Source organism: Phyllopteryx taeniolatus, chromosome 3 (genome assembly GCF_024500385.1).
Source record: "Phyllopteryx taeniolatus isolate TA_2022b chromosome 3, UOR_Ptae_1.2, whole genome shotgun sequence".
NCBI classification, from domain to species: Eukaryota; Metazoa; Chordata; class Actinopteri; order Syngnathiformes; family Syngnathidae; genus Phyllopteryx; species Phyllopteryx taeniolatus.
The window spans coordinates 9,150,257-9,165,027 of NC_084504.1; the positions used below are offsets into that span (position 1 = coordinate 9,150,257).

The 14,771-nt window shown below is 41.1% G+C and overlaps 1 protein-coding gene across 4 annotated transcripts in view; it reads left to right on the forward strand.

Moving 5' to 3' along the window:
- Positions 1-14,771, forward strand: part of fras1 (Fraser extracellular matrix complex subunit 1) — a 242,070-nt gene that overhangs the window by 57,342 nt on the left and 169,957 nt on the right. For all 4 annotated transcript variants that reach the window (XM_061766875.1, XM_061766873.1, XM_061766872.1 and 1 more), the window contains 6 exons: positions 3,294-3,401; positions 3,996-4,088; positions 4,167-4,326; positions 6,474-6,607; positions 7,012-7,095; positions 7,170-7,271. In XM_061766875.1, the coding sequence (XP_061622859.1) occupies positions 3,294-3,401; positions 3,996-4,088; positions 4,167-4,326; positions 6,474-6,607; positions 7,012-7,095; positions 7,170-7,271 (681 nt within the window). The remainder of the gene's footprint in view (positions 1-3,293; positions 3,402-3,995; positions 4,089-4,166; positions 4,327-6,473; positions 6,608-7,011; positions 7,096-7,169; positions 7,272-14,771) is intronic.

A 14,771-nucleotide genomic window follows, 5' to 3' on the forward strand; every position in this document is an offset into this window, starting at 1 on the left:
TGTGCAAATGGCATGGGTAACTTACACATCTGTGAAGGCACCATTAATTCTGAAAGGCACATACAGGTTTTGGAGAAACATATACTGCCAACAAGCAGTATTTCATTTCAGCAAGACAATGCCAAACCACATTCTGCATGTGTTACAACAGCTTGGCTTCATAGTAAAAGAGTGCAGGTACTAGACTGGCCTGCCTGCAGTCCAGACCTGTTTCCCATTGAAAATGTGTGGTGTATTATGAAGCGTAAAATACTACAACAGAGACCCCGGACTGTTGAACAGCTGAAGCTGTACATCAAGCAAGAATGGGAAAGAATTCCACCGACAAAGTTTCAATAATTGGTGTCCTCAGTTCCCAAATGTTTATTGACTGTTGTTAAAAGAAAAGATGATTTAACATAGTGGTAAACATGACCTTGTCCCAGCTTTTTTGGAACCTGTTGCAGCCATAAAATTCCAAGTTAATGATGATTTGCTGAAAACAATAAAGTTCATCAGTTTGAACATTAAATATCTTGTCTTTGTAGTATAGTCAATAAAATATAGGCTGAACATGATTTGCAAATGATTGTATTCTGTTTTTCTTTATGTTTAACAAAACGTCCCAACTTCATTGGAATTGGGGTTGTACTTCTGACCGGTGTGGCAAAAGGAATATGAATCTGTGAATCTGAATGAAATTCCATTTGTATTCGACCTGTTTATTCCGATTGAGGAGTTTATATGGTTTTCATTTGGTTTAGGCTTCTAAACTGATTATAATCGAAATAGGAGGCTCCATGCAAACCAAAATAGTCTTGCAGCTCTTTATTCTTTATTTCAGACAAAGGGGGATCCATATCACAGAATAATGGAAAACTATATAATAGAGGAATAAGAATCATGATTTAAAAGCAAAAAGTAAAATAACAAATTACAAAAATATGGGCAGGCCTTATTTTTCATGATTTCAGAGACATTAAAAAACAACAATATTATTGGTTATCATTACAGTTTTGGGGAAAATATATCGTCTTAATCATCTTAAACATTAAAGTGGGGAAACTGCAAAAAAAAAAAGAGAATTTGACAAGGGGCAAATGCTTTTTCACGTCACTGCAAGTTTTGCCGTATTAGTTCGAAGACCTTATACACTACATTATGTGCTTTTTATAAGTCTTTCGACTTGGTGAAACATCATGTGGCTCATTGCACATGTTTTCTCTCATCAGTAAATGTAGACAATTGCATTTTTGTCATCATGAGACAGTTTGCTGTTTAGTATAGGTGCTGCTCTGTGAGCATGAAAACCATGAACAATACATTCTGTGCTTTTACTCAATCATTCGAATAGGTAAAGAAGCATATGGTACAATACCCATGATTATTCTAGTAAATGTGGAGATTTGTATCTTTGTGAATTCGAGGCAACTCAGTGTTCAATACCTTGTACATTACATTTTGTACTATTGCTCCATACAGATAATAATGTCCTTGTCTTTCGATTTTGGTGAAGCAGCATGTGGCTCATTGAAGAAGGTATTCTTTTGTAATTATAAATAATTACAATATATCTTTGTTATCAGGAGGCAGCTCAATGTTTATTATAAATTCTGTCATCGTAGTCCTTTCACACTTATTGTAAGCAATTGAATGTTTGTTGAGCTGTTTTTTTCCCAATGAAATTGCAGACATACGCAGGCGCGTTGTCTGAGCCGCTGGTTTCCTACATGAAGCGGGAGACAGAAATTATCCTCAGGGGGAGGATTGAAACGAACCTTGGACGACGTTTAATCAACACAGCCTGGGTACGGCAATCTAATTGGGTGGTGGCTGCAAAAGGCCTTTAACACTCGCACTTTAATAGCGGCTTGGTGGTCCGTGTTTGCGGTCAACTCTGGGGTCAATTCCATTTTGCAGCAGGGAAGGAATTGGAATACAGTCCTCTGGAGACTTTGTCCCGAATGGATTGACTTTCTCAGGCTGGCACCTACTGTTAACCCTGGACCTCACTATGCAGTTAGACTGCTTCCGCATCTTTGATGGCATAATTTCTCCGGGTTTCCTCCCACATTCCAAAAACATGCGTGGTAGGTTGATTGAAGACTCTAAATTGCCCGTAGGTAAGAATGTGAGTGTTGATGTTTCCAGAGTTGTTCACGATCTAGCGCTCCTACTTCAAATTTTAGCCTGCAACTCAAAACACAAAATCAGCTGAGTGACGGCTTGCTTTTCAAAATTCTTCAAAGTCTGGTCACTCATAAGTCCAGGTACCACTGTACATTCATATATATATTGGAAAAGGATGGTTAAAGCTCCAGAAACGGCAGCTGTGAACAAGCGGTTACGATTGCGGCAAATTCTCGACGGAGTTCGATTCCCCTAAGGCATCATTAATTATAGAAATGAGCCAGTGAAGGGGAAGTTAATGTGACGATATGTTCTATTTATGTACGCGGCAACAAGGGTTTAATTGCATGTTTGAGGATGAACATCTGTGCACACAGGTGCTATGTGCCAGGGTAAAATGTACATAAAGATCCAAATGGGGATGGGTTATTACACATTATTACCCGATGTAAAGTGTTAAAAATAGTTTGAAAATAAATCTATTAACTCTCTTGAGCTGTCTGAGAAGTATTGTAAAACTCTACCTCTTCCCTGTGGGAGCCATGCAGCATAATGTCACCTCGAGATTGAAAGCCTGCATGTTTTTTTTTTTATTATTTTGTATTTTTTTTATAGACAATAAGTGAAAGTAGCTAGGTTATATACATTTGAGTGTAAATGGATCGATGTCATGCTTCAGTGCAAAAGGAACTGTTCAGCCACGAAGGTAACTGAATGCAGATTCATTTTCCACCTGTCATACTATTTTGACCAATGACAGCGTAATAAATTAGTGATCGAACACGATTTTAGGGTGTTGTGTTGATGTCTGTGCACAATGGTATAATCATAGCAATATAAGGTATACGACTAACTTGAACAATGCAGTTTAGTAACTCAACTAACTCCTCCTGCGGTGTTTAGTAACTCAAGAAATATGGCACTTTTTGGATTTCCTGAAAAGTAGTTATTTTGGAGATGCGAGAATTCTGCCTGACAGTAACAATATATTGCATTGCTCATATATTATTAAATAAAAATATTGTCCTATCAATTGATACAAAAATAAGCAATTCTGAAGGTTCTGAACCGGTTTCCATTTTAATGATGTATCAAGGAGTATTTGTAAGCACAAGAAATAGCAGATAAAGTGACGTTTTCCCATGTTCCATCATTGTTTTCCTCTTGTTTTTTTTTTCTGGCAGGACAAGTCAACGTGGCGACCACAGTCATGTCGGGAGTGTACGTGCTATGACAACATGGTCATCTGCGCAGCCATCCAATGTGCCAACCCACAGTGCGACTTCCAGCGGGTAAGCTGACCAATCCTGTACTTTTTCTTTCAAATGAAAAAATTAAAAAGCAAAAAAACAAAGCATCATGTTTAAAGATAAAATAACGTAGAAACGACACTGTACGACACAGCACGTGTCTTTCGAAAGTGATATTGTTGTAAACTTCACTTAATGTACAAACCCAAATTCCAGTGAAGTTGGGACATTGTGTAAAATTTACATAAAAACAGAATACAATGATTTGCAAATCCTTTTCAACGTACATTCAATTGAATACACTACAAAGAAAACATTGAAGACTCTAAACTGCCCGTAGGTGTGAATGCGAGTGTGAATGGTTGTTTGTTCCTACTGTATGTCCCCTGAGATTGGCTGATAACCAGTTCAGGATGTAGCCCGGCTCTCCCCCGAAGATAGCTGCGATAGGCTCCAGCACGTCCACGACCCTAGTGAGGATAAGTGGTACAGAAAATTAAGGAATTTATAACCCAAAAAATTGGACATCCTGTTGCAGGGCTGTATCTTTTTGTTGTTTTGACAAAAATTCTTGAGACGTCAACATTAGTCAATAATGCAATATAGCATTTAATGTTGTTTGTGTGTTGTCCAAAGGGCGAGCGCTTGAGGATTCCTGCCGATCAATGCTGCCCAGAGTGCGTCTCCTCTGTCAATGACTCGTGCAACTACCAGGGCGTCACTTACGCTGTAAGACCCAACAACATTTGATGAGTTATATCTGCACATTCTTACATATTCCTGTGTGGTTTCGTCTGGTTCTCTCAGCATGACAGTCAGTGGAGTCCTACGTCTTGTACACTATGCGAGTGCTCCAGAGGAGTGGCGTCCTGTGCCCCCCACCGCTGCCCCACCCTCAGTTGCCCCGACAACCACAGCCCCTACACCCCGGCTGGAGAATGCTGCCCGAAATGCTCTCGCACTGGAGGTAAGTGGTAGAAGGCAGAAACTAGCATTGTGGAAAATTGGGAAGTTGCACATTTCAGATCTCTGTGATGAAAGATTTTGATTCTGATTTTTTCATTTCCATAAAGTCACAAAATGTCTTTTATGTTGCAAAGTTAAACTGGCTTCAGGGGCTGAATTTTCTAGCACGTTGGTAGACTCCTGGAAATAGCCCAAATGACCCTAGGACCATGGAAAATGGCTGAAGTAAATGGCCATTTCAAACCTAAAGGGCAGACTTTCTGTTAGTTTAACAACATGGGTGTTTGAGAAATTTTAGGGGTCTATTCATGATAGGGTGGCACGGTCGCCGACTGTTAGCACATCTGCCTCACAGTTCTGAGGACTGCGGTTCAAATCCCGGCCCCGCCTGTGTGGAGTTTGCATGTTCTCCCCGTGCCTGTGTGGGCTTTCTCCGGGTCCTCCGGTTTCCTCCCACATCCAGAAAACATGCATGGTAGTTTAATTGAAGACTCTAAATTGCCCGTAGGTGTGAATATGCGTGTGAATGGTTGTTTGTTTATATGTGCCCTGTGATTGGCTGGCGACCAGTTCAGGGTGTACCCCGCCTCTCACCCGAAGATAGCTCCACACAGGCGGGGCCGGGGATTGAACCCCGGTCCTCAGAACTGTGAGGCAGACGCTCTCACCAGTCTTCCACCGTGCCCCCATGTACATCATGGTAAAAAAAAAATTTGAGCCCTGCCCCTAAGATTTTAGCCTTACTGCCGTTCCACCTGCTCTCCTGGGCACACAACATATCAACCTTTCTCGTAATCATCATGTCAACCAACTCCCGAGCTTTTCTGTCATTATTCCAGCATTCGAAGTCCCCACATTCAGTTCTAGCCTCTGTGCTTTCCTCTTCTACTTCTGCCTAAGAACCCACTTTCCACCTCTCCTTCGTCTTCGACTTACAGTAGCTGAATTTCCACCGACGTAGGTTAACAGCGCTGTTGGCGGATGTTCTTAACTCAAGCCATGACCGATCGGGATGGAATTCTTTGGATGAACTCAAGATAGACATGCCTACTAAATTTCATCTTGCTAAGTGAAACTGGCTTCAGGGGCTAAATTTTCAAACAATTCAAGGACCTTGAACATTTACTGAATGACCCCATAAAGGCCACTTTGAAGCCAAGTTGCAGATTTCTGTGTTTTCGAGCATGGATTGTGGAGACTTTTTTGTGGGTCTACTCATGATCGACATACCTACCAAATTTCACGTACCTAAGTGAAACAATTTGAATGACGCGCGGAAGTGGGCAAAGTTATCCCATAATGGCCACTTTGAAGCAAGATGGCAGACTTCCTGTGTGTGTTTTGGGAATGGATTATGGCTATTTTTTTGTGGGTCTACTCATGATAGACATGCCTACCAAATTTCATGTTGCTAAGTGAAACTGACATCTATAGACAGTTTTGAAATGTGAAATATAAAATTAACAAATTTAAAAATATAAAAACCTGGGAAAAGTATTTTTTTTAAATGTGGGGGTAAAGGAAATTAATCATAAAAATATAGCAAAGAGGTACAGGTGGCTCATTCCAAGATTTTTGGGAAAAAAAATACAAATATTAAGATTTTTACAATGGGATGGCCAACGGAAATTATTTTTAGGCTATATCGCGGTGCACGATATAAATTTCAATATTCTGATTTCTCCTGTCACTCACTAAATAAATGTTAAAATCATCCCTTTTATTCATAAAATGAAACCAAGATAATGAATCAAGGTGCGCAGGAATTATCTGGATGGGCGGGGAATGTCTGCTACTTACTGTGAGAGGTGCAGCAGCAGAGAGTGAAAGAAGAAAACATTACATGAGGTGGTCACGATATAGTCATTTTATACATGTCAAGCGCAACAACCCACGATATATCAAGTATATTTGATATAGCCCCCACACCTACTTCAGGGGCTGAATTTTTCAATAATTCAAAGGTACCCGGAAATGGACAAAAACACCCCATACTGGCCACTTTGAAGCAAAATGGCAGACTTCCTGTGTCTTTTAGGCCATGGCTTCTTCAACTTTTTTTGTGGGTCTACTCATGACAGACAAACCGTACCTACCAAATTCCATGTTTCTCATTACCATGTTGTTGTGTGTGTGTGTGTCTGTCAGAGTCTTGCTCCTGGCAGGGTTCGGAGTACAGGGACGACGAGGAGTGGCAATCCAGCCAGTGTTCCAGATGCGTTTGCCACAGTGGGGACGTCCGATGCTCGGTGGTTGAGTGTCAGCAAGTGGCCTGCAAACCTGTGAGTCTCGACCACAACCTCCCATAGCCCCTTTCACTCTTTCATGGTCATCAGAAGGATAAAATAGAAAGCCTTTATTGTCATTGTTTGATGCAGATATAACAAAATTGGGGTGCATCTCTAAGTTTGTGTTTCTCCCCCCCCCAAAAAAAAACACTCCACAGTGAACCCGTTTTATCGCGGGTCCCCGTGATAGTTGAAAATCTGTGATACAGAAACAACTTGAACTACACAATAGTAGACAAATACTGTAAACACTATAAAACTACACTTAGACAAAACGCTACACTTAGACAAGGTTAAAACAAAGTATGCGGTGAATAAATAACAGTAAGGCACAGTCGAGTAATTAGTACAAAGTACAAGCCATTCGAAGCCATTGGTTGACATATGCTCTCCTTCAGAATGAGAACTTGGTGATCCAGCCTGGTCACTGCTGTCCTCAGTGCGTCTCCAACCCATGCTTGTCTGCTGGGAAGCAGTACCAGGTAAAGTCACTTCATTTGGTACACCTCATGATATCCAATAGGACAATCTAACGCGTATGTCTGTGTGTCGACAGCACGGTGAACAGTGGCAAAAGGACGCCTGCACCACGTGTGTGTGCGAGCGTGGTCAGTCCAAATGTCACACACACACCTGCCCGCCTGTCACCTGCGATAAGGTGAATGTGTACACACTGATTGCAAAAACAAACAAAAAAAACACAGACACATAGAGGTGTGAGTCGAAACAGGAGGTTAGGCGGTGAAAAGCAGACAATTGTTTGTCCCGCAAAGTACATTGATCAACATATATACACTTATGCAGACACACACACACACACAAGCTTGTGCAACTCACCTTTGTGGCACTGGGGCTAGAACATGCTAGACACTGATCAGAATGTGATATACAGTAGTAGATGGAACGTGTTAGACAGTTACCGGTTTGTGCTAGACAGCTACAAGTAAATGCTAGTCAAGACCGTTCTCGGTACATGCTAGACACAACAGTTATCAGAATGCGCTAGGCAGTTACCAGAACATGCTAAACAAGACAGTTACCAGAATGTGCTAGACAGTTGCTGTAGCATGCTAGACAATTATCAGGGAACGCTGCACAGTGACAGGAATTCTAGACGATTCACACCTAACTAACTAACTTGTGAGATTTTTACTCAACTAGGTGGTAATAAACTAGAATGTGCTAGACAGTTACAGCAAAGAGCGAGACAGTTACAATTACATGCCAAAATTTTAATAGTTATCTCATTGTGCTAGACAGTTACGAGTGTGTGCTAGATGGTTACCGGTATTTGCTGGACACTTACCAGAACATAGCAGACATCTATCAGAACATCTACCAGAACATCTACCAGAACATGCTATACGAGACAGTTACAGGAATGTGCTTGACAATACAGTTACCGACACGTGCTAGACAGTTACTGGAATGTGCTAGCATTGAGCAGAATACAGTAGACGGCTATCGGAACTTACTAGATGGTTGCAGTAATGTTCTGGACAATTATTGGGGCATGCTAGACAGTTACCAGAATGTGTTAAAGAGTTACCAAAACATGTTAGACAGTTACCGCAAAACCAACTACCGTATTTTCACAACCATAAGGCGCACTTAAAAGTCTTAAATTTTCTCCAAAATGGACGGGGCGCCTTATAATGCGGCGCGCCTTATGTGTAAAATCTGTAAATGTTGTTGTGTGATGAGCGCTCCGCTTGACTGACTGGGAGCATTTCCTGCCGACACGCTGCTTATATAGAGGAAAGGCGGACGTGACTGAGAACAGCATGACTGAGAACAGCATGCAGACATAAAGGGGGAAGGGTGCACGTGAAGGAGGATGCTAAAAGCACGCCCCCAGTAGGTATATAGTGCCGGTATATGCAAACAACATCGGTTTGGCTAAGGACCCCTGAAAATGGCACCTACGAAGAGACACGCTTACAAAGCACAGTTTAAACTGCAAGCTGTCAGTTATGCGGAGGAACATGGGAATGGAGCAGCCGCGAGAGAATTCAAAATCAACGAATCCATGGTTCGCAAGTGGAGGAAGCAGGAAAACGAGCTTCGCCAAGTCAAGAAGACGAAGCTGAGTTTCCGCGGAAACAAGGCGAGGTGGCCCAAGTTGCAAGACCAACTCAAGCAATGGGTTTATGATCAAAGAACAGCTGGGAGAAGCGTCTCTACAGTCACCATTCGACTGAAGGCAATAACGCTTGGAGAAGAAATGAAAATCGAATATTTTCAAGGAGGTCCGTCTTGGTGCTTTCGTTTTATGATGGCGCCGCAACTTCTGGCAGATTACAAAGAAAAGCTGACCATCTTCCGCTCCTACTGCAGTAAAAAGATTGCAGACAAACACATCCAGCCCAACCACATCACCAACATGGACGAGTTGCCGCTCACTTTCGACATCCCGGTGAACCACACTGTAGAGAAGAAGGGGACCAGCACGGTAGCGATATGCACAACATATACAGAAGATGAGGACTTTGATGGATTTGTGGATGAGGATTGATCAAAAAATAATGTGAGTACATTGTTAAATACTTCAATAATGTACAAGCGAACTCAGTTTTGCTCCCGCTGCCTTTTTATAAACATTGTTTTAGCGTGCATGCATGCTACCATATGTTTTAAGCTCGCGTATGTTTTACCATGCCTGCGCCCATTAATACGGTGCGCCTTATGTATGTGTTAAATACAGAAATAGACCCCGTAACTGAGACTGCGCCTTTTAATACGGTGCGTCCTATGGTCGTGAAAATGCGGTAACTAAATTATCTGGTTTTGACAAACTGGGCGATGAGTAACATGAATTTGCCAGATAGTTACTGCAAAGTGCTAGAAAGTTACCGGAACATGCTAGACTAAATGGTAACGGATTGTGCTAGACACTGCTCAGAATATGCTAGACAGCTATTGGAACATGCTTCACAGTTACCTGAACGTGCTAGGCAGTTCCCAGTTAACTAAATTGTATATTTTCGACAAACTGGGCAATTACAAACTGGAATGTACAAGACAGTTACCGGAACATGCTAGATACGCTCCTAAATGTTCTAATCAGCTACCATAATGTCCTCGACAGTTACTTCCTAACTAAATTGTAATTGGTTTCAACAAACTGTGAGCGATGATAAACCACAATGTGCTAGATAGCTACAGAACTGCACACACATATTGACACATTAACATATAATCTCGCTCACGCTCTCTCTCTCGTTCTCGCTCTCTCTCACACACACACACACACAGACACACATATGGATTGACATTCAGCAGTGAGCAGATCCTCATACATTTGGATGCACACAGTGACTGGAAATAGATTGCAGTGCAAGACCTCGCAGAATTGTTTCTGTCTAACACACATGCGTATGCTTACACACACGCACCAGTTGACATTTAATTCAGAGTTGTAAGCAAACTTGTCTGTATTAGTATCTCGTGAGGAAGTCATAGAAAGACACACACTGACGTAAATGTAATTTAAAAAATGCAATTACACCAGAGAGGCAGTTATACATTTTGTCACATAACGACTGACATGGTAATATCCAGGGCATATTTTACTCATTCATAATTCTTAATTTTATTGATTGCATTATTTATCAAACTGCGGTGTCCAGACCAGGGGTTTGCAAGACAATGTGGGTTTGGAAAGATAGCAAAAGAGTCCCTCCCTCAAACAGACTTCTTAGTTAGTTTGTCATTCAGTCAGTTAGTCAGCCAGTTAGTTAGCCCGGTTGTCATTTTATTGATCAATTAGTTAGGTAGTTAGTTAGTCAGATGGTTAGTTGGATGATAGTTCATTAATTGGTTGGTCAGTTATTCAGTTAGTTAGCTGGTTATTTAATGTTAATGGATCAACAACCATGCCATTTTTGGGGGGTTTCCTGAAAAGTGATGGTTTTGGATTCCCCCGGACGCTATCAATATATTGTGTACGTACTTGTAAGTGGCAAGACAAGGTAGAATACACATATTTACTGTCACTTGATGTATCTTTAAAGAAGAAGCTGATAGCCCTTAAAGAGTGCAGTCTTTGTGTGCAGTCCAAACCAACAATGAAGAAACCTTGTATAACAAGTCAGCGCGGGACTTTAATCATGTCCTCTTTCACGTGGAACACAAATATCCTCTGGGATGATGAAGATCAGAAGTGAGAGTGCGCTACTAACAAGCCTCCTCGCTGGCCTGCTGGCTGGCGTTAATCAAAATTCAGAACGTGGTCGCTTGCTGAGCATCGACTTCAATCTTACTTTCTTCTTTCCGGCACTGTGACATCTGAAATTGTCGTCCATAAAAGTGTGTGGGGAGTTCGTGAGCACATGTTCTTATAATGCCACGGTATTTCACTGTCTCAACACTGCTCTACTAGATTTGAGGGATGGGAAGAAAAAAAGATAAGACAAGATGCTTCAATGTATCATCACAATCATTAAAAAAATGTGTAATTGATGTTAAAGACTCGATGTATACTAATGGGAGGGAATTGTGTCGCATTGCAATATGATTGAATTATATCCAATTTGAAGTGAACTGTATTGTAATTGTAATAATATAAATGGAGTGAGTCATCTTATGTTGAAACTGGAGTGAATCATACTGCATCAAAGTTGGAGTGAATCATATCCTAATTAAAGTTCATCATATTGTTTTTGTAGTAAATCACATCTCAATTGGGGTGAATCACATATCACATCGCAAAGGCAGTAAATAGCATTGCAATGGGGTGAACTATATTGTATTCCAAATGGAGTGAATCGTATCATAAGACTGGTCAACAACAATTTTATAGTCTACATTTTTTTAGCTGATTTAGGACAATTTTGATGTGCTGAATACAAATATCACTTTGGTTTTGCTCCATCAGCTCAACGTTTTGAACTATAGCCACAGGTTTTTGCATTTTACATTTTTGTTTACATGTCCTGGTATTTTCGCTTTATATCAGGGTTTCTCAACCTTGGGGCGCGTCGGGGAGGGGGTGGGGGTGTCGTCCTTCATTGCAAGAAATGAAATGCACTAAAGGCTCTTTCACACCGCAAGACTTTCCCATACATTGTGTGTGTGCTGACGAGGCGTCAGCACGTTTCGCCACGAAGGGCGTCTGATGCTCGGTGCCGCATCATCTGATAGAAAAATGTTCCATTCTGAAGCGTTGACGCAGTGACGTCAAAAAGATCCTCCAATGGGAGCGGGGCTGGCGGAGTGATTTCTGAGTGCTATTTTGGCGGACGGACTTGTACTGCAAACGACAAGGAGGAAATGGAGGAAGGGATAATCATTGCGATGTCCCACTATCCCGAACTTTGGGTTAATAGAAAAATAATATCATGAGACTTCTCTGCGGGAGGCTTTCAAACTCCCTTTCAAAGCTCCCTGCTCAGCCTGAAATACACTTCAAAGTGCTCTTCCTGGAACTAGAAAGCTCACGAATGAGTTTAAACTCCGAAATGCTGCCGTGAAATTAGTATGGGATATTCCTATTGCACTTTGAGGTGGGTGGGGAGGGGCACAGTCGGAAGGTTACTTCCTTTTATCAATATCTACAATTCAATGTACGGGAAGCGAAGTTTGTAACATTTGATTCATATACTGTTCTAAAATGATTTTGTTTTGCTCTTAAAAACCTATCTTAGATGAGAAATATTAACAAATATCAACCAATAATGTCACAAAAATATAATCAATTTAATAAGAAAATCAGATTTTTATAACATCAACTGTTTTGGCAAATCTTTTTCTGACAGAATAAGTAAGGAAGCAATCTTGTCTTTGTGGGTTTTTTATTACAAAAAAGAAAGAAAAGTCTTTGCAAAGAGAGGAAAAGGTACAAGTCTTACGAGTTGTCACCCCTTACTGAAGTCTAAGCAAAACAATCACCTCCGTTATACAGAAGTGAGAGAGACCGAGAAGCAAAGGAAAACAAAACAATTATCTTTGTCCAGCTGCACTCAGCGTATCTTTGTCGAAAAACAGCTAATAGTCACAAAATGGCTGGGAACAACTAGGACGCACAAAATGGCCGTAAAAGAGCTAGTAGTCACAACATGGAACAATAAAACATGTGACGGTTGTATAAAACTAATAGAAGTAAAATTTGGTATACATAAAACATACATTTTCCAACTCAGCTCCCCCCTTTTGATTATATTAAACAATCTATTATTAATCACATAAAAAAGGAAACGTACTAAAGATTATTACATCCTAACTACCTAAAAGTTAACACTAAGTAATCAAAACATTAAAAGTTAATCAAAGTAATAACAGTATAATATGTATTAACAAAAATAATAGTTAAAATAAATAAATCAATAAAATAGTTAATTCACAAAACAACCCTTTCAGTCATTGAATTCACACAGCAGGTTTAAGAAAATCCTTCATAAGCGGGTTGTCAGTCATACAACAAAGTTAGAATCATGGTCATCATTGAAGTCGTCATTGTCATCCAAGCAGTCAAATTGAGGGAAACGGTCAGGAAAACGTTCATCAGAGACTGAATTGTGAAATCGTGCATTGTGAACAAACGATGTGTCAATCATGCGAGAGACTAGAGATTTTATCAAAGAGACCAAACAACAGGAAATGAAAAATAGAACAAGCAAAGCGATAAACCATAAGTGCAAAGTGATACAGCGAAGCTTGCCATCCAAGTTCAATGAACCAATTCTAATCGAGCACCTCCTCGCGGGCAATGACATTGCGAAGTGTAGTGAGGTTTTTAATGCCACTGGCTATGATGCCTGTATTGCCAGCATTGTCAGGAATGTATGTCCAACAGGTTTCGTTCGAGAGAGTACAAACACCGCCTTGAGAAGCCAATAGTAGATCAAGTGTCATGCGGTTTTGGAGGGCTACTTCACGAATTGCATTAATTTCCACACGTGAAGTCTCTAGAATGGTCAGGGTAGCGTTAACAACACTAGAAAAACGATAACTTCATTTTTCATACCGTAACATCAATTTGCCCACCCCAATTTGAGGAAATAGTGAGGATAATATCTTAGTACCTGCACTCCAAACCTTGTGACCGGTCAGGTGCTGACATATAAGGAAGACAGGTCGTGTCAAGAAGAGTTTGGGAATTGTTCAGAGAGGAATTAGAGACAAAGGTTGTGCATCGTACAGATATAGATTGGCAATAAGATTTTGGTGCCTTCCCAACATACACACGCTGGCCAAATAGGGTCTTGTTCATAGCAAAATTTCACTCCGAGGCGAATGTGAACCGGGCCAAACAAAGGTACCATACCCGAGTCATTAGTGGGTTTAAAACCATAAAAACTTTGGGTCACATTGATGTAGGGGAGAGAAGAACCTGTTTCAGCAAAGACGGTGTGATTAAGGTATTGTGGACTGACAAAAGAAACTAAGGTGTGAGGAAAGAGCAATGATGCATTAGGATGTGAGGAAGGCACAACGTAGGTTTGCAGCGGCATGAAAGAACAAACATAGCAGTTAAAACCATTTTGAGAGCGTGCCACATGAAGGGCCTACAGAAACCAAACATTCATGCTATAGGAGGTGCAATTAGCAGAAGTAGTGGTGATCATATGGAACCAAAGAAGCTCGTCACAATTGTCACGTCTCGTAAGGTACAAAATTGTTGTCAACTGTCAAAGTGGGAGCATCAATACACAATTTAATCACGATAACCATTAATGCCAAACCACCAAGGAGACCCCCGAAAGATGTCGTCTTCTTTTCTTCTGCTGAGTTAGGCAGAAGAAAAGAAGTGTGTGTGTGCATCAGTTCAGACAGATGATTGGTCGTTGCTCGGCTTTTATGACCTACCTTCTGCTTCTCTATGACCTATCAACGTCCAATCAGTTGCTAGCACTGATTGTAGCTAAAAGTGTATGCCAACAGTGAATTACTTAGCCTCATTAGGCGGTAATCCGTCGTAGAAGGTGAGGGAAGTGGAGGAGTCGGACCACAGGAGGCGCTGGGACCATCTTGCAGTGTGACGCGTGAACCCACATAGCTCTTTCAGCAACTTCCACTACAGTGTGGGTCACAAGGAGGATTTGGAAAGGTTCCAGCCAGCACTGATGTCGCCACATTTTCCATCGGAAGCTTTTAATCAGCACGAAATCACCGGGTTTGATGTCATGCAGAGGTCTGTCGGCCAGCCTTAGGAGTGCTG